Source organism: Apiospora kogelbergensis (assembly GCF_038363985.1).
Source record: "Apiospora kogelbergensis strain CBS 113332 chromosome Unknown utg000009l_segment0_segment0, whole genome shotgun sequence".
In the NCBI taxonomy this organism is placed as follows: Eukaryota; Fungi; Ascomycota; class Sordariomycetes; order Amphisphaeriales; family Apiosporaceae; genus Apiospora; species Apiospora kogelbergensis.
The window spans coordinates 2848530-2873005 of NW_027117426.1; the positions used below are offsets into that span (position 1 = coordinate 2848530).

At 51.9% G+C, this 24476-nt stretch overlaps 9 protein-coding genes across 9 annotated transcripts; 4 read left to right on the forward strand and 5 right to left on the reverse strand.

Moving 5' to 3' along the window:
- Positions 1-291: 291 nt before the first annotated feature.
- Positions 292-3133, reverse strand: PG998_013988 (uncharacterized protein; the record flags this gene model as incomplete). Its single annotated transcript, XM_066880804.1, has 4 exons — positions 292-1106; positions 1173-1399; positions 1468-1802; positions 1865-3133. 4 exons carry the CDS (start codon positions 3131-3133, stop codon positions 292-294), a joined length of 2646 nt encoding a protein of 881 aa, XP_066724943.1.
- A 1924-nt stretch (positions 3134-5057) lies between these two features.
- On the forward strand, positions 5058-5738 carry PG998_013989 (uncharacterized protein; the record flags this gene model as incomplete). Its single annotated transcript, XM_066880805.1, has 1 exon — positions 5058-5738. One exon carries the CDS (start codon positions 5058-5060, stop codon positions 5736-5738), a length of 681 nt encoding a protein of 226 aa, XP_066724944.1.
- A 2951-nt stretch (positions 5739-8689) lies between these two features.
- PG998_013990 (uncharacterized protein) lies at positions 8690-10555 on the forward strand (the record flags this gene model as incomplete). Its single annotated transcript, XM_066880806.1, has 3 exons — positions 8690-8778; positions 8861-9283; positions 9340-10555. 3 exons carry the CDS (start codon positions 8690-8692, stop codon positions 10553-10555), a joined length of 1728 nt encoding a protein of 575 aa, XP_066724945.1.
- A 542-nt stretch (positions 10556-11097) lies between these two features.
- PG998_013991 (Riboflavin transporter MCH5) lies at positions 11098-12740 on the reverse strand (the record flags this gene model as incomplete). Its single annotated transcript, XM_066880807.1, has 2 exons — positions 11098-11661; positions 11790-12740. 2 exons carry the CDS (start codon positions 12738-12740, stop codon positions 11098-11100), a joined length of 1515 nt encoding a protein of 504 aa, XP_066724946.1.
- Positions 12741-13868: 1128 nt separating this feature from the next.
- On the reverse strand, positions 13869-14603 carry PG998_013992 (uncharacterized protein; the record flags this gene model as incomplete). The annotated part of the gene is made up of 1 exon (XM_066880808.1): positions 13869-14603. The coding sequence occupies one exon, from the start codon at positions 14601-14603 to the stop codon at positions 13869-13871; it is 735 nt and encodes a 244-aa protein (XP_066724947.1).
- A 25-nt stretch (positions 14604-14628) lies between these two features.
- PG998_013993 (uncharacterized protein) lies at positions 14629-14916 on the forward strand (the record flags this gene model as incomplete). Its single annotated transcript, XM_066880809.1, has 1 exon — positions 14629-14916. One exon carries the CDS (start codon positions 14629-14631, stop codon positions 14914-14916), a length of 288 nt encoding a protein of 95 aa, XP_066724948.1.
- A 4027-nt stretch (positions 14917-18943) lies between these two features.
- Positions 18944-19955, reverse strand: PG998_013994 (uncharacterized protein; the record flags this gene model as incomplete). The annotated part of the gene is made up of 2 exons (XM_066880810.1): positions 18944-19487; positions 19609-19955. The coding sequence occupies 2 exons, from the start codon at positions 19953-19955 to the stop codon at positions 18944-18946; spliced, it is 891 nt and encodes a 296-aa protein (XP_066724949.1).
- A 374-nt stretch (positions 19956-20329) lies between these two features.
- PG998_013995 (uncharacterized protein) lies at positions 20330-21490 on the reverse strand (the record flags this gene model as incomplete). Its single annotated transcript, XM_066880811.1, has 4 exons — positions 20330-20395; positions 20469-21135; positions 21230-21383; positions 21436-21490. 4 exons carry the CDS (start codon positions 21488-21490, stop codon positions 20330-20332), a joined length of 942 nt encoding a protein of 313 aa, XP_066724950.1.
- An 842-nt stretch (positions 21491-22332) lies between these two features.
- PG998_013996 (uncharacterized protein) lies at positions 22333-23573 on the forward strand (the record flags this gene model as incomplete). The annotated part of the gene is made up of 4 exons (XM_066880812.1): positions 22333-22343; positions 22415-22721; positions 22784-23281; positions 23352-23573. 4 exons carry the CDS (start codon positions 22333-22335, stop codon positions 23571-23573), a joined length of 1038 nt encoding a protein of 345 aa, XP_066724951.1.
- Between the last annotated feature and the right edge of the window lie 903 nt (positions 23574-24476).

A 24476-nucleotide genomic window follows, 5' to 3' on the forward strand; every position in this document is an offset into this window, starting at 1 on the left:
TTGGATACATGATTAAATACATTCGCTACAGTGTAAGATATCGGCCGCAACACCGCTCATTTCTCGTATTCCTTTACATATTGCAAAACAAGAGGCTGCTTGAGTCCAACGCCCCCAAGCTTTGGACATGTACACTCCATCTTCGAACCCTTTTCGTCATCCCAACACCTCAGCTCCAGAATCCCAACATCTCCAACGGCAACTATACAAACCGCAGATCCATCATCCGCAACTTAGTATACTGATTGGTATGCGCGCCTCCCCTCTTCATTCGAGTGCAGACCAGCCCGCTCAAGGAATCGTCGGTACCAACGTGACAATGACCCAATGCGCCACGGCGCGCTCGTCTTTGAGCGGCGTCCAATGGACTACAAATGCCTCATCACCGCGGAACTTGGCGCTGCGCTGCGTCTGCAGCCGCAGGTCCACGCTGACCGAGTGTCCCGCGCGAACGCAGCTGCGGACACGGCTCTTGTAGTCGCCGGCGGCTGTCACTGCTGAAGCACCGATCATGCAGCTCTTGAGGAACTTGAATACGTCGGACCCGACCATGCTATCGTGGCTGTCCGTCCTCATTGCCCCGTTGCCGTCGGAGTTTCTGCTGCTGTTTTTATCAAGCGCCAGGGCGCTACCGTTACTGTAGTTGGAGCTGTTGCTGTTGTTGCCGTTGCCATAAGCCAGAGAATGCAACACGTCTGCGGCCCCCTGTGAATAGAAGTGAATGACGAACGAGTCAGCGCGCACTACGATATACTTGGAGTACGCCGTGTAGAATTCCTTGATCTGCGTCGGTAGGTCATGACCCTCCATGCGTCCCAGGACGTCCTGTTCCATGCCGCCGCCACCTACTGGTGCCACATCGAACGAGGGCGCGGATTTAAGCGTGCTGACGTTGTCGTTGCGCAAGCCCAGGGCACGGAGTAGGGTTTTGGAGAAGGAAGTACGCGGCTGTACAGAATTCTGATTGACCTGGGACAGCTCGTTCCCGTCGGATTTCGAAGTCGATAGCACGCGCATCACATCAGCGCTGTTGTGAATAGTACTGGAGCAGTTGATCTGGCCACCCAGCCAGAAGACTACCTCGCCGTTCTCGCCGATCAGAGGAGCTTGAAAAGGTCAGTTTCTTGGAACGCGTACGTTGGCTAGAATTGTGGTACTGCCTCTCGACTAACCGATATAGAGCAGGTTCCAGAACGGATCGCCATTCTTCTTATAGTTGAGCAGCAGCTCGACGGCTTCCCGGCCTTCTACCATGGCATTCCTTAGGCGCCGCACCGGCACTGGGTCGGTGAGCTTCCCCTGTAGGAATCGGCAATTCCTGGAAATGATCTCGGTGCGGCTGTATCCAGTGACCTTGATTAAGCCATCCGAAGCAAATATAATGGGATTATCGGCGAGGCTGAGAGGGTGTATTGTGTTAGTACCTTCTATTCATCAGGAATCATGGTCGCCACCGAGCACACGTACCCTGGGTTTGTCAAGCAAAAGCAGTCCCCAAGCCCTTGGAACTTGGCACGGTCGTTCGCCAATGCCTTGCTGGCATTCAAAGTAAGTTGATGGTTCACAAATCGCGGATATATGTCTGTGAAGACTAGCTGCTCCACCAGCACTTCCATCTCGGTGAAAAGAGCCTCCATGGCTGGCAGCTTCGTCATCACTATTGACTTCATCCTCTTGTGGACTTCCTTGAGCAGTTTCCCGGGTACGTTGAGCTGATGCGGCGACTGGTGCGTCATATAGGTCTTGTGGATGCCCGTCATAATATCTGCGAGCTGGTTCAAAGTCGTATGGTATTGTTCGATCTGTAGTACTTTTAGCGAAGCGGTCTTTAGCAGCCCATGGGAGACCCGCCAATCCTACTTACCTTTGCCAGAAACTCGACATTTTCGCTGCATACTCGGTTCTCGCTGAATTTTAGGAGATGATGCGCGGTCGCGGGATTATGCAGTACAACTTGAAACACCTGTTGGCTAAAGAAATCAGGCAGCCGGCTTGAGCCACCGCTGCTGAGGCTCCCATTGTGCGAAGGAGGTTTGTTGATCGTGACACTCGGCCTCCTCGATATTCCCGACATCCCCGACATTATAGAGCCGCCGCCATTCGCAGCCACCTGGGCGTCCCCATCAAACTCGACCCAATCGCCGTTCTCGTCAACATAGGGAAGCACATGCACTGATGGGTTTCGCCGAGGAGACTGGTGCCGGCCGCTCGTATCGTATCGACTGAACGGTCCCAACATCGAGTGTGGGCGGGCCTGTGAAGGGGTCTTTGGTCGTTTGACGGTTGAAGTATAGCTAGCGGGTACTGAGATGCGGGATGAGATGCTAGAGTAGCTGTTGCGACGACGGGTTTCATATCGCGAGACAGTGTCTTCGTCTAGGCGAACGAGTCCTACCGGTGTCGAGCTCATACTTCGATCAGGCCTCGAGTCGCTTTCCAAATCCTCACCGCGTACGCTCCGGGGGTTTGAGACGCCTGAGAGGGTTGTGGTATATGTTTCACATGAGGCTTTGGTACTCTCGGAGCCGGATTCACCGCTGCACGCCATTTTCGAGACGGGATTGGGACATGTCTCAGGTTCGTTCCGCGGATACAGATCGCCAGAGCAGTATTCACTAGGTTGTCTCTGGCTCATCACACTCCGGGGCCGTTCGATAATAGAAGATTGCCTTCTTGGTATGCGTATCAAGCCGTTTTCTACCCTGGGCAAGTCCTTCGAGGCCCGTAGCCGGGCATCTCTCAACCGCGTGGCTGTATCTTGGGTGGACGACTCCGAGTCGTCCATGTCGTATTGTGCCATGTTGGATCGAGGTCTGGTCCGGCTCGTACTTCGATAGTCTGAGGCTACAGACTTGGATCGGCAGGCGGTGCCGGACGCCCCGCGTTGTTTCTGAGACAAAGAAAGGGAGCTGCAACGCTGGTCAGAGTATGTGATACCGAAGCTCCCCCTGCCTACAATAGCCTGCTGCGCGGCGGCAATGGATCCGGCTGCGCTTCGATCTGTGAAGGCTTGGCTCAGTGGCACCAGCTCGCCGTTGCTACCGCTGTTACCACTTGTTTGGGGCGGACGGTCGGTAGTATCCCGACTATGCCAAGCCACTTCTTCAGCATCTGGAAATCCATCTGCAGCCATTGCAGCATTAGTAGATATGCGAAGAGACAGATGCCTATGGGAGTTGGCGTGCTTTGTTGTTCATGACGACACAGGTGCAACTATAGCGACATACAACATCGAAATGAGAAAGGAAAACAAAACCCGGGTAGTTCCACATGAGCCAGGAAGGGGAAGAAAAAGTAATGAGTCAAGGAAGCAGGAGGTGATAAAAAGCAACGTCAGGAACCAATGGTGGTGTAGTCCGGCAATGCGGCCGCCTCAGTAAGGTTGGTAGCGAGATCACCACCACCACCACCGTGTTGTGGCGTGCTCTGGCATGGCCATGTATGATGCTGGGATCCTCTTCGCAATTCGAAGCCAGGAGCATTTTCATAGGACGACTGATTCTTGATGCATTGGAATATGCCAATCATGCACAGAGTTCCCCGTTGACTAGTAGCAAATGCCTACGCATCGAGGCTTTCACTTCCATAAGGATTATCACGGGCTTCAGGATAAACCTTAATGCTGCCGCATCCCGACAGGCCTAGGTCGTATGGCGTTCTCAGCCATCGCGAAGACCACCGACTTGGGCGGAAAATACTGCGGGGGAGGGACACGGGATGGTCGGTAGCCATCATGTCAGCGGAATGCCGATCGCCGCCTGCCAGCTGTCGTTGGACTTCTGGTTTGGCGTCCGACCCATGCGGGAGAGGGCAAGAGGCGAGAAGGCGAGGAAACAAGCTGCAAGCCTTCACGGTTATGGGGGAATGGATGCGCAACAAACAGCGACAGGCAAACTCGTTTGACTTTCTTGGGCCTGTGACAGCGATTGAGTTCCAGGAAGAAAAGAACAGAAAGAATAAAAGCAACAAACAGCCGAGTTTCTTTTTAAGGTTGTTCCTGTGGAATATCTTGTGTGGCAATACTCCATACTGACGATGTAATGGGCAATGCAAATGCAAGACGCGGGATGCGGGACGCACCACTGATCCTGACGGCCAACCTCGTGTGCAGTCCATCCTTACCTTACACACACTCGCGAGGAGGAGGAAGAAGAAGAAGAAGAAGAAGAAGAAGAAGAGGGTTTGCACCAAGCCACGGAGGATTGTACCTGCGACGGCACGTTCCGGCTCTCACTGCTTGTTTTCTCAGCATCTCTTTTGGGAGGAAGCGTAACGCCCGGCCCAACGCCAAGGTTGTACAGTTTGGTGCTGCGGAAGCGCCCGAGTGGGTTGATGGGTTGATGGGTTGATGCTCAATTGGTATGGCCGTGGTCCTCTTGACGCGCCGGCGCTCGCTGGCATTTCAAGCGCTGGGCGGCGGTTAGAGTCGAAGGGACCTGGCCGTTGAAGAAGTGTCGTCCAGTAGATCTCTTTGTCTTGGGGCCATGCGTGACAAAAGGCGGAGCCCAGGCCACCATCACCGCCAGCATCTGGTTGGTTCAGAGGCGTCGAGAGATGCCCGATTTAGAACCTCTTTTGTTTCAGCAAAGGCAATCGACGAGAGAATCACTTGAAGGGTCTCTTTGTTGGCCAAACTTTCTTTTATCATGGCATGAATGGCCGCCATCGATCCGTTTATATGCCTTCGACCCTCGCCGTCCTTCGTAGTGTTGCAACTTGTGCTTTCTGCAACTATCCATCTACATCTCCATCGTCTTTTCCTTGTTTGTTCGACTCGCTTTCTTCTTCAAGCAACAGCATACACTCGATTAGACACTGGGTGTCATCGGGCTTTTCCCAAGTCATATTCATACGATACATTCATTATTACTATCTCCCATTAATAATTGCTGAACCCTACACATCATTTTGGTTCAAGTTATACCTGCAGCAAAACCAGCAGAAGAAGCACTCACATTATACCCTCAAACCGATTGTTATAACCACCCACTGCCTCTATCTGGCAACTCTCTCAATACGCCAACACCAATATGGGTTATACAGATACCGCATTCGAAATGGGCAAGTCCCATGCCAAAAGCAAAGCAACCGCTACCGCGACCACCTACGCCAGGAAGCAGGTCATGGATAAGGGGTTCAAAGTCATCAACCCGGCCGCCAAATTTGAGCTCATCGCGCGTTGGATCGCCCGCGGCTTGCAGCTGATCTTCGCTCTGATCGTCATTGGCTTCTACGGCCATCGCGTCGACCAGGACCGCAAGGCCGGCAAGGCCCAGGCGCTAGCCTGGTGTTTTGCTGTCGTCGTCGCCGGGCTGTCCAGCATTGCGCCCGTCGTTTACAGCATCCCCTTCGTCATCAAGTCCGCAAGGCTCTGGTCCTTTGACCTGCTCTTGTTCGTCCTCTGGATCATTACGTTTGGCATCTTCGCCGGCATTTTCCTGAAGCGCGAGAGCGGCACCGAGTACGAGGGCACCAGCGTCCGCGCCATGAAGGTGGCAGTCTGGTTCGATCTTATCAACTGCATCTTCTGGCTCATCACCGGCGTTTATGGTTGCCTCCGCACATTTTGTGCAGGCTGGTTCGAACAGAGGCTCGACCGCGTCTTCAAGAAGGGCGAGCAAAAGATAGGAGAGGGAATTGACTATGGGTTCGATGGGGCTCGAAACGGAGCTCGAGGTGCATTTTCGAAAAAGAAGCAGCCGATGCCAACCGAACCTCCGGTCGCTTACATGGTGTGATTCAGGATGGCTGTAGCCCGGTGCCAGCGTTGTTTGGAAGCATCGGTTGTTGCAAAGGACGAAGGCGTTTGGCGTTTCCCCTAAATACATTTGGCCTACACTGGGATATATAACGTGGTTTACCATTAAGTCGGTCATATCACTTCGCCGGTCACTAGCTTAACCGACCTTCCCTATTAAACTTTAACACGTTTTATCTCTATAACCATAATACTAAATTCTTCGCTAAAACGAAAGTTAGAATTAATAGTTTAAGCGACGCGAGATCCTATAAAGCCTATTAATTAAAGGGCTGCTACGAAAGCCTTTAACATCCTACAATCTACGATTAGCGACCGACTCCGCGGCCGAACTCTATAATATAAAATCCGACATCCATAGCAGAAATTAATATTAACTAAAGAGGAGGTATTATATAAATATATAATCGACCTAAATACCCGAGGAATACCTCCTAAAATCGCTAATATAAAAATATAACTAATCTTCTTATAAAAGCGTATAACGATAAGTACGTTAATAAATATTAAATTAAACGCTTTATTAACTATAATCTAAACTTAAAAATTAAAATAAATCGAAAATACGATTATTAAAGGGCTCTTTATAAAGATCCGAAAGTTATTTCTAATTAATTTAAATTAATTACAAACATGAAAACTAAATATAATATTTTAGAGGACAATATATAAAATTTTAATAAGACCGGCTTTATAATAGGTATTATTAGCTCGATATTTATTATAATATACGCCAATCGGTCTAAAAAGGTAAAGATAATCTAGCTTAATAATCAAGAATAATTAATAACGATAAAATATATTAATTTATAAAATTAATATATTCCGCCGTTTTTAATCGTTTAAAGCTAATATTACCTCGCGAATTAGTTATATAAAACCGATTTATTAAATAACTAAATAATTAAACCGACTTTTAATAACTAAATTAATAATAAAACAGGCTTAGATTAAATTAAGTACTTTAATAAATATATTAAAGCGCGAACGAAAAGTTATTATTACCTCTTAATCCTAAATAATTATAAGAATTATATTTTAACCGAATTCGAGATATATTATAAAGATAACGGCATTATTATACTTAATATACCTCCCTATTTATCTTACCTACTCTAATTACTAAATATCGTACTTTATTTATCGTTAAAACGTATATATTTAAAAGAAATTAAATTATTTATAAAGGCTTTAATAAACTATATTATAAAGCTTAAGTTCCTTATCACCTTTAAAACTATATATTTTACTATTTTTATAGAAAATAATATTAAATTTAAATTTAACGTATCTAATTTAATACTTTATAATTTAAATAAAATAATTAATAAATTAGATATATATCTCTAAACGCTTATACCTAACTTATTATATTTAGAGACGGCTAGTAATTATAACCTTTAAACGCCGTCTAATCCCTAATAAATAACGAAGTACTCTACTTTTATTAAAAGTAAAATCTCTAATTATTAAAGAAACTCTTTAACGCTAATTTTAAATACTATAAATTAGATAATAAAGGGTATAAATTAAATAATTTATAAAATAACTATTATACATAAATAAGTCTATACCTTTTAAAATATTAATTTAACCCTTTTAAAGCATTAAAGGGTTAAAAAAGTATAAATTTAACTTAAAGGAGCCCTTATTATTAAGGAATTTTAATATCTATAGAATAAGAAGGTAAAAGGAAAGCGACCAACGCCCAATAAAGGTAAAAATAAAGGTTCATCGAAACAGCGCACGACGGGCGGTAAACGCTATAATATTTATAGCGAAACTAATTATAATATATAAACTTATAAAAAAGATATAGAATCGAGTAACGAATCGGATAGCGAATAATTTTAATTAATTTAAAGTATTATAATTAAATTAACTTATATAAAAGTATTAAGAAGTAGAAAGAGTAACCGGCGAAGTAATATAACCGACTTAATAGTAAACTACGTTATATATATATATATATAAATAATATATATTTCAAACCGATTGAGGCAGTGCTACGCTATCTTGATGCCCGACTACCGATGGTATTCAAGACGGCATGTTAGACTCGGGCGTAGAGATGCTATACACGTCAGAGCAGCTCATCGGCCAGTCTGGTAATTCCAGATCACACTGTACAGTAAGGTAGGTGACACGAGAGCAGTTGGTGGTCAGCGAATGTTGAGGCAGGTGAGTTGAAATGCGGGGGATGCCTGTGATTGAGTGAGGTATTAGGCAATGTATGAACTGTTCAGGGCTGAGGCTGTGATAAAATGCAGTCATGCATGCATGCACTGCAACTTGAGACCCGACTCAAACAATGTTTGGACTTACGTACGCACAGCCGGGCTAATTACCCGCCATCGGTCAAGTGATTGGATCTGGCATCTCGCCAACCGACGATCTCGCATTGCAGTGGAATGGAGCCCTGCCTGTCACAGCGCCCGTCAGCGGCTGAAGCGGCTCAGCTTAGGTGGGTGTTGTTGTTAGGCATGCACTGTGGGCAGTAGGCAGTACAGTAGGCAGTAGGCTACACAACTTCTGCACAACCACCACTGAACAGTCAGTGCATGATCGTTTCTTGTGGGTGTTCGGCACACCGCCGCCGTGCGACCCAGCCGAGTGACGCAATGTTGTTTTTGCAAGAGGGAGGTTAGGCAAAACAGACCACCACCACCAACAGCAGCAACAAGCACAAGCAGCTGCACGCCAGCACTCACTCACTGGCTCGGTCCATCAGGTGGAGGGCTGATAGAAGGGGGTGCGGCTTGCGCTCTGGGCGTCAGCAGAACAGATCTCACCCCAGATAAATACCACTCGCACTTTCGCTCATTCGAGCCTTCGCCTGGACTGGGCTGACGGATGATTATGTCCCTTATGTTTCTTGCACTCTATTACACAACGGCGTTGTTGATACTTGTCACCACTGCCGCCGCTATCATGGGCCTCTCGCTGATATCGCGTGCACGCGACAGCGGCCCTGGCGCATCGTCGTCGTTCACCACTGCGACCAACACCGGCCGGCAACGGTCGCGCTTCAACGCCGCCACCGAGGCCCGGGCCGCGCCTAACACCAAGGACGGCGACCACACCGCATTCTTCGGCTCGCAGGTCGGGGGGCGAGTCCGTTATCAACTACAGCTACACCGACACGCCATTCACGTTGTTGCTCTGGGACATATACTATTTTTTCTACTTCTCCTGGGCCTTGCCGTGGGTGGTTTGGCCGCTGCGGCCCTGCCACGGCGGCCACTTCGACGAGATGGCCGTCACGGCGTCCAACATGTGGTGTCTCTTCATCCACGGCATCTTGGTCGTCTTGCAGCTCGGATTTATCCTGACATTGCCGTTGCTGGTCATCTTGCCGGTCTGGACGGCGGTACTATGGCTGGGCTTTTTCGCGACCCTCAATTGGGCTCTATGCCTGTCGCTCAACGGCCCTACGCTGACATACCACTCCGACCCCATGTACGCCGAGGCGAAAGAGGAGCACGCCCATGAGAGTTGGATCTTCATCAATGGCGTCGCTTGTGGGTAAGTTATAACATGGTGTTCTGTCCATTTCTTCACCATGCTAATTTTCTCGACAGCGAGGCCTGGCTGTTGAGCAACATCAACCGTTTAGCTTTGACATTTGGCCGCCCCGTCATGGGAATCCACAACAAGACCGACGGCATCATCTTTGACGTTTTTGAATGCCTCGTGCAGCGCAACCTGAGTTACGCAACCACCGATGTTCGGGAAGCCTACCGGACCGTCAAGGAGGAGCTGTACAATCCGGCCAAGTCGAAAGTCATCTTCATCCTGCACAGCCAGGGAGCTATTGAGGGCAGCATGGTTCTGGACTGGCTTCTACAGGAGATGCCCCAGGATATTCTCTCGAAGCTGGAGGTCTACACTTTCGGCGCTGCGGCCAACCACATGAACTCTCCTACGAAGCATGTTGCGAGTCAGACAGCCCAGCAGAGAAACCCTACGTCTCTGACGACGGACATACCCCTGGCTAAAGGACCCCTTCTCGACTCGCCCGTCCAGATGCGCACTACGTCGACTAGCCAGCACCACGAGCGGAGTGGCCAATCCTCGTTGCACGAACGCCGTCCCCCCACCCCGCCCACCGTAGCCACCGATGTGACTGCACCACAGCAGCAGCAGCAGCAGCAGCAGGAGGGTCAGGAGCAGCACCCACCTCAGCCCCAGCGCGTCTCGTCCCTTGTGCCGAGGTGCGACCGCGTCATCGGCCACATCGAGCACTATGCGCACACTACCGACTTCGTCGCCCTCTGGGGTCTGCTGCACTTCGTCACGAGCGAGCGGGCCTCGAACCTAATCCCCCGCTTTATCGGCCGCGTCTTCTCACGCACATCATCCCGGGGAGGCCATCAGTTCTGCCAGCACTACCTGGACGGCATGTTCCCGCTGCGCCGTGATGCTGACGGCAACGCCATCGTTACCGCTGCGCAGGGCGGTGGCTGCGACGAGGAAAACAACGATTTCATGGAGAGCGTGGTCGAGCGCGGCGGGCGAGGGACCGAAGGTGAGGACGCCCGCGAGGGGTTCGCCAATAGCTGGGCCTTGCTCGAGCTCGCGGGCAAGCGCGAAGCGTCCGGCGACCTCGCCCATCCCGAGGTCGCCGTCCACGGGAGTTTCCACGGGAAGCTCTCGGCGCACCTCGACGACGGCCGCGACGTTAAGGTCAAGGACCTGAGCCGGCTCTGGCAGTATCGCAACGGAAAGTCGCCGCCTGAGCTGCCCCGGGGCATGGTGCCGGATGCCGATGGGGTCGTGAGGGCGGGGACTCTGTAATGCCTAGGAGATTCTACAGAAGCATGACGTATGTGTCGATGGATTATTCGTCTTGCATATCCTTCCCACCCGGTTCTCTGCTTTGATTGCGTTGTAGGCGAGCAAGTTATCTATTTATATCCGTTGCATGGCTGGCGTACTGCTTTCACACGTATATCCTACTTGGCGATATGTTACGAGTTTGGATAAAGAGCACCTTTTGGGAGCGTATGATATAGACACCTTTGGCTTTGTTGCATAAGTATGGAGACTCAGCTAGGTGTGCCGGCTGTGAGCGTTTACGTTTTTGCCTCTTTACATAGCGTCTCAACATGACACGTTTGACCTTATCTCTCCCCCTTTTGCTACCATATACACTGGCAGGACGTTTTAAAATGCGTGCAAGTTATCAGCACCGAGCCCTCTTGGGTGGTAAAAGGAATTATGATTATTTCTAGTGTCTCGCTAATCTCAAATGGTAACTCATTACTCCGCCCGGGATTTGATCAACCAAATCGACCTCCCCCTTCTCTCTTGTTTTACTCGCACGCATTTCCCACACATCATATCTTGACACGGAACCCTGTCCCATCCCTCCTCTGTCTCGCCAACCTCGCGCAAAAGATCAAACACATGCCCAACAGCAGCGAACAGCCCGTAAACGTCTGCGCGCCCCAGTACTCGCCGCCCGACGCAGCGATGATGGCGCCCGCTATGGGGTTGCCCGTGAGCACGGCGAAACTGACAATGGTGAAGACCATGCCCATGCGAGTGCCGCGCTTGCGCAGGTCGGTGGTCAAGCTGCTCAGGCCCGCGGGGAACAGGGACTGTATCCCGCCCGCCGCGATGCCGTAGAATACAGACCAGGCGTAGAGCTGTGGTGGGGCAGAGACGGCGATCCACGACAGCAGAGCGATGCCTGTAATCAGGCACGTCGGGATCAGCAGGTTCAGGGGGCCCACGCGGTCGGCAAAGTAGTTGGGGCCCAGTCGGCCGATGAGCCCAACGCCGTTGGTCAGCAGGAGTAGGTTGAGCGAGTCCGAGTACGAGAGGTGAGGGTGCATCTCTAGCTCGCTGCGCGCGAAGGACGAGAGGTAGTAGAAGCCGAAGTATACGCCCCAGAAGTTCTAGTATTAGGAAAGTGTCAGTGTTGTTACTTGATGGCTTGCTTGCTTTGACCCCGCGATACTAGGGGGGGGGGGTTGGAGGTCTGAAGAAAAAGTGAATCGACTAGGCTCGGTATGGTCGCACTTACGAAGAACATGCCGATAGCAAAGAACGTATACTCCATCTCACGGAACGCCGACCATTCGACCAAACTCCCCGTCATGCGCGGCGGCAAGCGCGGCCGCATGAAGAAGTTGGCGAACAGACAGGTCGCCAGTTGCACGAAGCCGATGGCGCGGACGGTCCAGCCAAAGCCGATGGCGGGCAGCAGCTGGCGGGCCATGGCCGGGAAGATGAGACCGCCGGTGACGGAGCCGCTGGCGGTGATGCCGATGGCGAGGGAGCGCTTCTTGTCGAAATATGTCGACACGACAGATATCGCGGGGGTGAACAGGCAGCCCGAACCGAGGCCCATGCACAGGCCCTGAGACAGCAAGAGCTGCCAGTACGACGTGGCGGCCGATGTGGTGAAGATGCCCAGGATCAGAAAGAAGGTGCCGCCGGCCAGGACGGGCCTGAAGAAACCCGCGTCGGTGAGCCGCCCCGCGAAGGTGCCGATGAAGAATGTCAAGAAGACCTGGATGGAGCCGATCCAGGAAACTTCAGAGGGCGACCGGCTCAGCAGTGTGGTGTAGTACGTCTGGAAGACGCCAAAGGAGTTAATGAACCCCCACGTGTTCATGACTACCAAGTGTGCACAAAGACAGGCAAGCCATGCGGCTTTCCCGCCGTCAGGCGGCGGACCCGGGTTCCAACTGGACTTGGTCGAGATCCTGCTAAGCACTCGGTTCATCGTCCCTGCCACGCCACTGGCTTCCGTGTCTAAAACGGCTGGCTCGGGTTCGATTTGCCAACTCTCAACGGCATCTTGGGCATGGTGTCCCTCGCCTGTCGATTTCCCATGTCTCCGATAACCATCGGACGTATCACTCGACCCGGCACGTTTTGACCCATCTTGCTTTTCTATGTCCACAGGCAAGTCTTCAGCTGCAGCAGTCGATCCATTGGAGGAGGAAGACGAAGGCCGTATGGGCTTCATCTCGGATTTGAAGTTTGGGAGGGCCTTGATGGGCAAACGAGGACGAGTAAAGTATGTCGGATGATCCAAATTCTAGCTCATGTGTGCGCTGCCGAAAAATGGTCGTGAGAGTAGTCTAAAGGTTAGCCCGTGACTGTGTTGGACGAGCCACCTAGAAATCTAGCAGGGTGGGTAGTGGCAACGGAGGTTATACACATATATATTTATGGACACTCGTATTCATCAACTACAACTACGCCGCTGGGAGTCATTCGAGCAAACAGTTGCCGATACGGCGGAGGTTCAAGTACAAGCGACATCAGGAACAGCCGCTTCCGAAGGCACATGGTGCTCCTCTTTCCATATCGGAGCCCTTGACACATGCCTTTGAATGGTGTGGTGGGTAACCTGGTTATCACTTTCAGTAAGGAGATAGGCCCATGGTGGATATCGGCAATAAAGCGGGGTTCCTGTTGCTTCCTGTGTCTACACATACACACCACATGAGTACCCATCGTGTGTCTTCGCTGCCGGTTTGCGCAGAACTTCCGACGCGCCAGACCGTGGGCGTTTTGGTCAACTAAATCTTGCATGACTGCCTTGATTACCTAAGAACGGTATTGGGCTCCAGCCCAGACTTCTTTCCTCGAGTTGACTCACTGCGAGGGAATCCATCTACTCGCTAGATCGCGGCCAGCTAGTCCGTGTCCAACCCTTTGGAGTTTAGCCGGCGCAAATACTTGCTATTCCCGGACTGAGGGCCGCCACCGATGTCGCCGCAACCAGCCTCTGCTTCCGTCCGCCGCAAGCCGCCCTGTAGCCTGCTCCTGCTGACAAGCCCCTGTCAGCCTGTCTCCGTAGTGGAACCTATTCCTCTTTGGTGACGCCCTTTGCATGACAACCACTAAAACATTCATTCACACGTCACCGTCTGGCACTCAGCTATGGTCCCGACAAGAGTATCATTAAATCGTCTAATCTGCATAACTAAGCTCATCTTGACCTCCCAATGTGAATTGCACCATCAAAATTGCGAGCTATCAGTTTCCCTCCCCATCATCTCGTTACTCCGTCCACCGAAGTGAAATATTCATCAAAAAATCTCGACAACTGGGCAAATCGAGCAAAGTGTCTAAGGTCATACTGGTCTTACATGCCAATCCATCGTCGCCACTTCTTGCCAGCCATCATCAAGTCCCTGCTCCGAATCGTGTCGGGTACTTCGGCTCGGCAAGAAGTTTTCTCCCAGCTGTTATCCGACCAACCCAGGGCAATCTCATCAGCCCACCACATCTGGTCTTCGCCTTCAACCTTCAAGCTGATTGTGACAGATGAGAGAGACACGAAGTCGGTGACGGGAACATGTTGGAGTTTGTGATTGCTTGAAGAGCAGGCAGGAACATGGACAACCTGCGTTGCTACCTCGATATTCGTAGATGAGCCAACGTCAAATCGCAGACCCTTAAGAGTGAAGATGCATTCCGACTCAGCAGAAGAGCAACCTAGACGCATACCGTACAAGTTGAATGCGAAACACTCGGTGGCTTGCTTAGGACCAGTGCTGAAGTTTGCCGAACGGGACGTCCCATCGGCCATCGCTGGTTGTTGGTACTGGAGCACCATCTTACCCAACGACTGTGACTCGACAACCTCAATACCGTCCGAGAACCAGAAACGGTGGTAAGGGCTCAACAAAGGTACTGGATGGGCGCTCCGTGTACCAAGGAGGAAATGGGGCATCAGCGGCCTAAAGTCACGGAAGTCGAAAGTAACGTCGCTCCTGTCTTTCAACTGTGCGCGCTTGCTCGGATCATCACCGAAGACATATCCACCGACAGTTGACGACGCAGCAAGCTGCGTGGTAGAATCAGCCTGAACTGCCATCATAGTATAGTCCATCGAACCAGTTATGGCAGTTGCGCTGGATGTCATAGTTGCGTTCCATCCACTGGTAGGAACGGAAGACAGGGATGATGTGGATGTTGCTCCAATGGGACCAGCGTCGGACGCTTGGTCTGTTGAAGTGGAAGCAACGCTTGCCGTAGAAGACGACGTGGAAGACGACGTGGAAGACGACGTGGAAGACGACGTGGAAGACGACGTGGAAGACGACGTGATACTCGACGTGGAAGTTGCTCCCACAGGACCAACATCCGTTGCCAGCTCTTCAGAGCAGGAGGTGCTACTCGACCCCTGACCTGAAGGCTCCTTGGCAGTATTTCCAGGCCAAATGGTGGTGATATAGGGCGACGCCTCTGTGGGAATTGGCCAGATGGTCACAGCACTGGGTGTTGTCTCTGCAGAAGTTGGCCATATGGTCACGACACTGGGTGTTTCTGTAGAGGGTCCAGTTGTTGAACCACCCGTGATAGTAATAGCCCCAGGGACCCCAGGAATACCAGGTGTTGTCAGTTCGTCAGGGCATGGAGTCGAGAATGTGACAGAGCCAAACCCTGGTGGTGTAACTGACAGAAAGTGTTAGCTTTGTTAGAAGCAGATTGCCAAGTGAGGTTATGAACTTACTTATTGGGGTCCAAGGTATGCTGGGAACGGTGACAGTGATAGTCCCAGACAAGGTAGACACAACCGGGGATGTTGAATAGCCTTGCCCTGCTGGTCCCGAAGGGCTCCAAGGGATACCAGGTGCTCCAGTGTTGGGTATCGTGAACGTGAGAAGTGATGGTGCGCTTCCTTGACCCTGACCTCCTGGTCCAGTACTCGGGCTTGGCCATCCATATCCGCCGGAGAAAGTCTGGCTAGCTGAACCTCCAGAGCCCCCATAACCGCCTGGATCTCCTGGACTTCCACTACCGGGTGTGGCTCCAACGGTAGAGACAACAACTGTTGGGTTGGGAGGCACTCCACCGTAGCCGCCTTGAGGGGATGCTGGTGGTTTCACCACTGCCAGGCTCATTGGGTATCGTGTAAGGGAGAGTAAGTGTCGTATCGGGAAGAGTGACGGTGATTTCCGGCAAAGAGTTGGTTGGACCGAAGCCGCCGCCAGGTGTGCTGCTCCATCCTTGACCTCCAGGCCCTCCAGGGGGAACAGAGCCTTGGCCATAGGGAGTAGGCGCGTTGGGTATCGTGTAAGGAATAGTGAGCGTAGTATCGGGAAGAGTGACGGTGATTTCCGGTAAAGAGTTGGTTGGACCAAAGCCGCCGCCAGGTGTGCTGCTCCATCCTTGACCTCCAGGCCCTCCAGGGGGACAGAGCCTTGACCGGAGGGAGTAGGCTCATTGGGTACCGAGTAGGGAACAGTGAGCGTTGTATCGGGAAGAGTGACCGTGATTTCCGGTAAAGAGTTGGATGGCCCAAAACCGCCACCAGGAGTGTCAGATGGCTGACCATTTGGAGGAGGAACAGTGACAGTCACCTCTGGGAAGGAGTTGGAGGGACCGAATGTGTCACAAGGCGTGCTGCTCCAACCTTGGCCTCCAGGACCGCCAGGTGTGTCGGATGGTTGACCATTTGGAGGAATAGTGACAGTAACTTCTGGCCAAGGATTGGATGGGCCGATGCTGCCTTCGGGAACGGTGGTCCAGCCTTGCCCCCGTCGCTGCCCGGGCTGCCACCACCAGGGGGATTGTAAGACAATGTCAAAGTGGGCTCAGGGAATGGGTAGGTACCACCTTGTCCTCCAGGGCCGCCAGGAACACCCGAGCCTCCACTTTCACCTCCAGGCTCCGTAACAGTGACGGTTGGGAGAGCATAGGGATTGGTGAAAGTGTCGGTTGCTGAACCTCCTTGACCACCTGGAGGGCCTTCGGGAGGAGTGAGAGTGAGAGTGGGGAGATATGATGAGCCACCCTGGCCGCCACCTCCATTGCCACCAGGAGAAGGATGGTATGACAGAGTAAGTGTGGGTTCTGGGAATGGATAAGTCCCACCATATCCTTCTGGGCTAGTGCTGGCTACCGATCCCCATGGCTCAGCAGGCGTACCCGCTGGAACAGTGATGGTGACTGTAGGTTCAGGAGACGAGCCGAAAGAACCCCAGCCCGGATTGCTGCTGAGACCTTGACCTCCAGGCCCACCAGGAGAAGAGGAAACACCGAAAGGGCCACCTGGGTATCCGGTCTGGCTGGGAGGAATCGTGATAAGTGAGTAAGTGCCTACTCCAGGAGATTCACCAGGCGGAGCCGGGTAGGTCAAAGTGACTAAGCCAGGACCCGATGGAACGGGTCGACCATCAGGGCCGGTGGTGCAGGGAACAGTGAGGGTTTGATCGGGAGCACCAGAGGGCCATTCAGGTCCAGGGGCAGCAGAAACACCAGAAGTGTAGCCAAAGGGGGAATTGGGTACAGTGAATGTGACCGTAGTGGGAGGCGGTAGAATCACAGCTGGCTGGGTAACAGTAACGAAAACAGTAGTAGGCTCAGGAAGAGGACAAATGCCATCAGTGAGTGAGGAAATACCCGAGCCGCCAGAGCCGCCAGGACCAGAAGGACCAGAAGAACCACCCGAAGTTGGGCTAACACCTGTTCCGCCTCCGCCGCCATACTTTTGTGCCGAAGCAGACCCAAGTATGACAGCAAAGACGCCCGAGAGCGCAAGGTGCCGCATTGCGGATGTGTTTGTGAGTGGTCCCTGGTGCTCACCTTGCTGATGGATGTGTATGGTGACGGGGATAACTGATGAAACGAGTGACGATAGCTGAGCTTGGTAGAGCGAACGGAAAGAAGAGAGATGAGAGAGGTTTGAGGGAGAAGGATGGTCGAGGTTTCGGACGTCTTGACAGAGACCATTTGGATTGAAATCTCTGAAACGGCCACATGAGGGTCTGGGTCGCCTAGTCTGCTCTTGCCTTCCTTCCTTGATTCCCCTTATCAAAGCGAGGATGCTGCATTACGGGCGCTCCTGCCTTCAGTCCTTTTCCGCTGCTCACCCATGTGGATAAAATGGGCCTAGAGCCCAACTGTTGAAGCTGCTCCTTCCCCATGGGTCAGTTCCAGGAGCTCCTTGTATTGATGTATACGTTATATGTTACCAATTTCCAAAACGTTCAGGAGGTTCCCGCGGGAGGCAGGGAGATATCTTGGGCATGGGCCTTCTTTCGGGTTCGGTAAGAGGCCGTGAATACTCTGAACGCCTGCTTGGCATTGAAACCGATCACAATTGTTGAGGGTATCGAAACAATTGTGCAGCTTAAATTGATGCATGCCTTCTATACCCAATGCCAGTTACAGCAGCACCAAGTATGTCTAAGCTGAATCAAGCGCTCGTACGGTCGATTTGAGCAATGATACCCATAGCTGCATCTCATCGCTCTATCCACAGAAGTGACCATCATTCTCCCCTTTTCTCGGCTCGGCAGGTAGTTCTTGAAGTACGTGGTAAGCGTAGCTGCCTGTCTGTGTCTTGGCTTTCTCAGATTCAACCGCGCTGGACTTTCGTTTCCAGACAGTGGGATCCAGGCTGACACATATCGACCAATATGCACTTCTGGATATTACTACGGATAGTGGTTGAGTGCATTGTCGCGTCACGCCAAGTATAGAGCAAACAGTTGGCGCCTGCTGAGATGTTTCTAGAGGGATGTAGCTTTGGTACACCTTTCAGTAGCCTTGTCCCTGAATTGCCCCAGGAAGGATACCAGAAGAAAATAGGGCTGAGATAACCCATAAACACAAACTCAAGCTGCTTTGTCGAGATACCCCCATCAAATATAGCACGTCCTAGAATCAAAGCCATGGTTGATAACTTGCATGTTGCATTTTCTAGTACCCTGATATTTCTCTCACTGTGTCAGTTTGCGCAAAGGCTTCGAGCGAAAGGCGTATCATTGGCAAGTCCTGGGTTTCTGAGCAGCTTATATATGTAGCGCAACGCGACTATTTAAACGATAGCGAAATGCTCCTCTGGTCAAGAAATAGTTAAGGTAAGTAATTGATGTGCTTCAGATGATATTAGTCGCCGCTCATAGAGGTGATCGAGTCTGAGAAGAACCTTAGCATAAAGCTAATGTGTAGTTTTACTCGTCAAACCAGAGGCTACGCACTTCAGTATGTCGTCACCTGCGGTGTGCTCAAGCAATGATCATGATACCGCTTTTCCTTCAATGGAAAGTACAGGCGCGTAGATATAACTCTGGCTAGCCCCATATTGCAATAAGGGCAGTACTTTTTCGTTCATAGCTAGCATATACCCATAAAGCTGGAAATTGGAGGCACATTTGCATTGAGTGTATGAGCCTTGACCATAGATTCTAGTATGATGTATTTGACTTAAACAGGAGGGTTGTCTTGATATGGAGGTGGAGGCGCATCGGGATGTTGCTCATCCGCAGCAGTAGACTCCGCCTCGTGCTGCCCAATGGAAGTTCCAACTGGGGGACGCCTCTGCCTTTCCTCGAGCCTCGCTGTCCACAGAGCGGCGCCCGTAGTCGACGTGAGCAGGAAGAAGAAAGACAGTATAGGCACCAACTGCAACACCATGGCCACGGTGCCGAACCAAGTGTACTCCCACACCCTTCTCGTAATTTCGTGCTTGCTTTCCTTCTTGGTCAGGCCACGCAGGGCGAACCATCGGTAGTGCGCAAAGGTCCCCAGCCTCGCGCCTGTGATGACGATGAAAGCGGGTGTGCCGACAAAGGGGACCAGGTTGAGCGGCAGGAAGACAACCAGCTCGACGATCTGTATCAGACTCCACGGTTGGTAGACTGCCGCCGTACTGGGCTTTCCCAACATCTTGACCGAGTTCGGGGCGTCGGGGAACAGGATACGGTGGGGGCGCGACGAGGTCCGCGAGGCCCTTGTCAATGAGGGTTGCCTGCAAGTAGCTCAATTAGTCCTCAATTCCCAACAGACTGCAAACAAAGACCAAACCAGCGATAGCAGAAAGCAGGGTACTTACATCAAAAACATCCACGCGGCATTCGTCCACGAAGAACCCTTCGAACAGCCCTTGGATGATCACCAGACCTTCGCCCAGTGTGAGCACCACGGCGTTAAACCACGCGGCGCGACCGTGGAAGATGGCGAGGAACGCGAACTGCGGCAGGAAGGCGAAGGTGAATAGTATGGTATACACCAAGAGCGATATGAGGGACAACGGCAGGAGCCGACTGATGAAGAGAGGGTAGTAGGCGGGATGTCGTAGGAAGTAGTATATGCCTCGCAGAGGATACGATGCGGCGACCAGCGCTCTCGTTACATAATTGACAGGTCGTTGTATTGATTGCATGACATGCCGCAAAGGGCTGTTATGGCCATGGCCTTGTGACGCTGAGGTTGGCATGTCTAGGCGCTTATATTGAGGGAGCAAGTGGTTTCGTTTGGAGCGGAAGACACAGGAAGCAAGCACGGAGGCAAGATTGGGATCTATCAACTGAAACTATTCCCATGTGAAGAAGGCAGAAGCGAAGGCAAGAAAGCAAGCTATGACGACGCTACAGTGTGAAGCACTCAAACGCCGACTTACGATTGTATTTGCACTGTCTTACCACACTGTCCCCTCATTCAGCTGACAAGCGCCTCAGTGAACCATCGACATTGAGCGGCTTGATTTCACTATTCCGCGCGCTGGCAACTGAGTGTGCACTATAAAGCAGGACGGAAAGATTAGGTATCACTAAAATATTTCACGGCTTCCAGGCTCTGTGCAATGGCCGTTTACAGCTTATCAACCAGGTTTTGGGCCGTGTAGGACGTATTCGTTCCCCAAGTCTTCGCAGTACACTGTGTCGCATTAAGTCAGCATTTGCGCAGTCCACACTCCTAAAGAAAGGAAAAGGAGAAGAGGAGTACTTACCTGGAGATACAAGACGCCGTCCTCGATCTCGCACTCGCTATACGAATCGTCCTTCAGCTTCTCGACGACGCGGAATTTGATCTCGCCGCTGGTGACGACGTCGCGAAACCCCTCCTGCAGCAGGTCATCGTCCTCGAACTTCTGGTACTGGACCTGGCTCTGCAGGCCCTCGAAGTACGAAATGGCCATGTAGCCCATGTAGGCCTGCCAGTCCTCGCGCAGCTCCGTATTTTTTACCTGGCTCTCGGCCTTCAGGGCGGCAAACACCTGCTCCCAGTTGGGGTCCAGCTTGATCTCGGGCCACGCAAGCAGCTCCGCGATCTTGGCACGGATCGCCTCGATCTTGGGGTCGTAGTCCTGGCGGATGCCCGTGCGGGCCGAGAAGCTGATGCCGCCCTCCTTCGCGGGCGTTGCGTTGTTGAGCGCCTTGAGCAGCGTGTCGCGCTCCGCGCAGTAGTCAATGTTGCAACCTAGGTTGTCGGGCGCGAACAGGACGCGCAAGGCACCGCGCTCGTCCACGTCAACGCCACCGTACGTGAAGCGCTTAGCCTCGTCGACGTCGATCGTCAGGACGTGTGCATGGCAGATGTCGTTGAGCTCCTTGAGCCCGGCCTCGCCATAGGTGCTCTCGTAACTCTTGAGCTGCCAGATGACGCCCTTGAAGTAGCTATCCGGTGGGAGAGGCACACACGTAAAGTCAGTCAAGTGGTTCTCTCTCAAAGCAGCTGGCTCATAGAGCAACATAGTAGGCAAGCACTTACGCAGCGATGCAGCTTCCTAGAGACTCCTTAGCGTAACCATCTTTGGCGTAGGCAAATACCTGGTTAGGACTCGCCTCCACGGTCCATGGCACCGTCAGGATATCGGAAAGCTCCTTTTCTATCTCAGGTTTCTTGTTGTCAAACTCATCACGCACTACAACTCATTAGTGTTTGGCTCATGATCTGAGAAGTGTATGTTGACGCACCGTTCTTACGGAGAGCCAGAGGGAGCTTCTCGACAGGAGGCAGACGGCCCGACATGCTGGCTGATGTTTACTAAGTGGACTTTAAGAAAGCTGGGTAGGTATTATAAAACGTGTACAGGTTTAGAGACGTGTGATTCTGCGCCAAGTGATATGCCGACTGACACAGAAGGCAGAAGACCAAGATCTATCTTATATAGTCGAGCAGCCCACAGGCATGTCAACTACATGTTGCCGATTCCATTCCGATTTCCTAGTTCCTTGGCTAAGAGCATCACCGAAACGTCGTCCCATATTATACAGACGTCAGATGACAGCAAAGCCTCTTCCAAGCTCCAGGGGCAGAGTCAGCCGCGTAGGCAGCCCTACAGACGCAGCCAGAGCATGCCACGAAATGGGGGTTCGCTTAATAACAGTGGACTCTCAATAGTCTAATTGCGCTTGAACCCGCTACGGGGTCTTTCGGAGGCTGGAATCCGCCTTGTGAGACTGGTGGAGAGTAGTTGTCATGTTTGGTAGTCAGTTGGGGCCGTTCTTCAGCTAGGCTTGGCAAAGCCACTTTCCCCCAAGCGCGGAATTGCAGCCGCTACCGGGGGTGTTAGGACGGAAATAGCTAATGGAGGCCTTTAGAAATTCCCTCGCCAATACGCCTTATGGTTCTAGATTTCTGGAGTTCGTGGGGCTGATCGAGTCAGGGTGATTGGAGATTCAGTGGTAGGCAGCAGGCTCCCATCGCGAGCTTGTGGGGGGTTACCACTTTTGGAGACACAGCCCCTTGGGAAGAGCATGGCCTGGTTCCCTTTCATCAGGGCTTTTATATCTTTACTTGAGAGCTGTAGTTTGATTGAGGCCGGAAGTAAATCGCAAGATTCCGGAGCACCTTCCTACGTTTCTACAACCATGTCTGATATGTAAGATCTCCTGTATCCCTCGGCACCATCACCCGCCACTGACCTGATATCTTCCCGTGCCCATCAATCAGACCCCTCAAGGTCCGAATCGGCATCCGTGACAGCTGGGCCAGCGAAGATGCGCCCGTACGCAAGTCCCTAGCGAAGCTACGCGAGCTCTTGGGCCTCGACGTTGCTGTCGAGCCCGAATGGCCGCTCCTGCTCGCGGCACTGAACGACGCCTACCCGGACAAGCAGGGGCTCGTGCCGGTCGTGGCGCAGTGTGTGCGTGTCTGGGCCGACGTGCTCGTGACCGTGCTTCAAGACGAGGAGGCCAACGAAGAATGGATTGAGACGTTGTTGGACCGCGCGGGCGGACTCGTGCGGTTGTATCTCGAGGTATGAACCTGGCGTGAAGGTATATTTGGAAACGACACGACCTGACATCGGGACTATCATAGGTTCAAAGCTCGAAGAGTGAGGACCTACGGCTGAGCTGGTCCAACGACAGGACTGGGTTCGTCATCGTGCTACCGCGTGGCCAGATGCCGTATGTCACGGAGCTCGAGGCCGCGCTCAGGGGTCAGCTTCTAGACTGCTTCAAGAAAGATTCGGATGTAGCATCACAATCCGTTACACTTGCTTCACAAGCAGCAGCCCAAACAGATGATTGGGCAGATGTGTCGCTCGACGCCGCCACTGGAAAAGCCGCCGTGGTGGAAGATGCACGCAGCCCCCAGCGATACGTGCAGCCAGCCAAAGCAGCGCACGAGTTACTGCCCGATGTTGGTATTTTGGCGCGGCCAGACGATTTGCTCCTGAAGCCCCCGTATCACCTCGTGGTTTACGATCGGGGCAGCAATGAGGTCGAAGTACATGGCAGCCACAGTCCGTCGCTCCAGTTCTTGAGCGAGTATCTTAAGAAGTGGTGCAGGATTAATCAGCAGAACCACCAGAAGGTGATTCCTCATCCTTTCTAGCGCACTACTCTTCTATGGAAGTATGTTAACTAACAGTTATTCTCTCCAGCCGCCCTGCGTGGAAATCAAATTACACCAATCAGCATTTGGTTTAGGTTTGATATACGATCGGTTGACGCTATCTGTCGACCGGCCGTACTCTCAATATGGCATTTCGCCCATGATTGTGTTGTCTCTTGTTGAAGGTGTGTTGGGGTACCAGAATGCGGGGAGCGAGGCGTCGTGCTGGAGGTTTCGTAGAGAGGTCGAGTTGAAGAAATATGGCTCATAGTGAGGTCTTAGTTCTATTTAATGGAAGTCAAGGTATGCACATGTGATATCGGGCCTCCAAGGATTTGGCTCCCAGGTTTCCCCGGCAAACTACGCAGAGGTTGACGAGCATCATAAGGAGAGCGCCACGAAGCCTTTACTGTACGGCTTAATACCTACCGGTGAATACAAACCCGGCTTTCTTCTAATTATAAGCGCATCCATTCACGCTTCTAAGGGCTGCATAACGGCAAACGGTGCGAATTAGGGGGAAATTCCAGATTCATCCGCATATAATGTAACCCTATCTCTGTTTTCTTGACGACCAGAAACATGACTCTGGCGAGATGCTCATCCAACAACAAACATAAAAATGACGGCATTCCAAAATCGTGTTTTCACGTTCCATCGACCCAAAGCGGTCCGACTGAAGGTGCTGGCAATTATTCCCATGGATTTAAACAGGGTCGCTCTTCGGGCTATGACGTCATGGGCATGATACTTGGCAGACACCATCAACTCTAATATGACTACCTCTTCTCAACTTGCTTTCCTCACCTTCCAGATCTAGTCAGTGCAAACAACCAGTACTCGGCCGAAATAGCATCGCCAAAGTAAACGCCCAAGATTCAGTCCTCCCGCGCTCCAGCTCTCCACCATGGACCCCAACAACCCCCTCGCCGACCGCGAGAAGTCGCTCGAGAACCAGTGGATCAAGAACAAAGAGTGCGTGGTGGCCCCTGGCTTTACTACCGTCGCGATCGAAATCATAGCTAACTCCCGCTTAGACAGCAAATGGCCAAGGACAAGGCCGCACAAGCTGCGAAAGGGGCGAAAGACCAAGGCCAAGGACAGCAGGGTGGACAAGCAAAGTAGCATCAGCTCTCGGTACGGGTCGTTGGGATGCTGTTTCAAAGCCGGATAT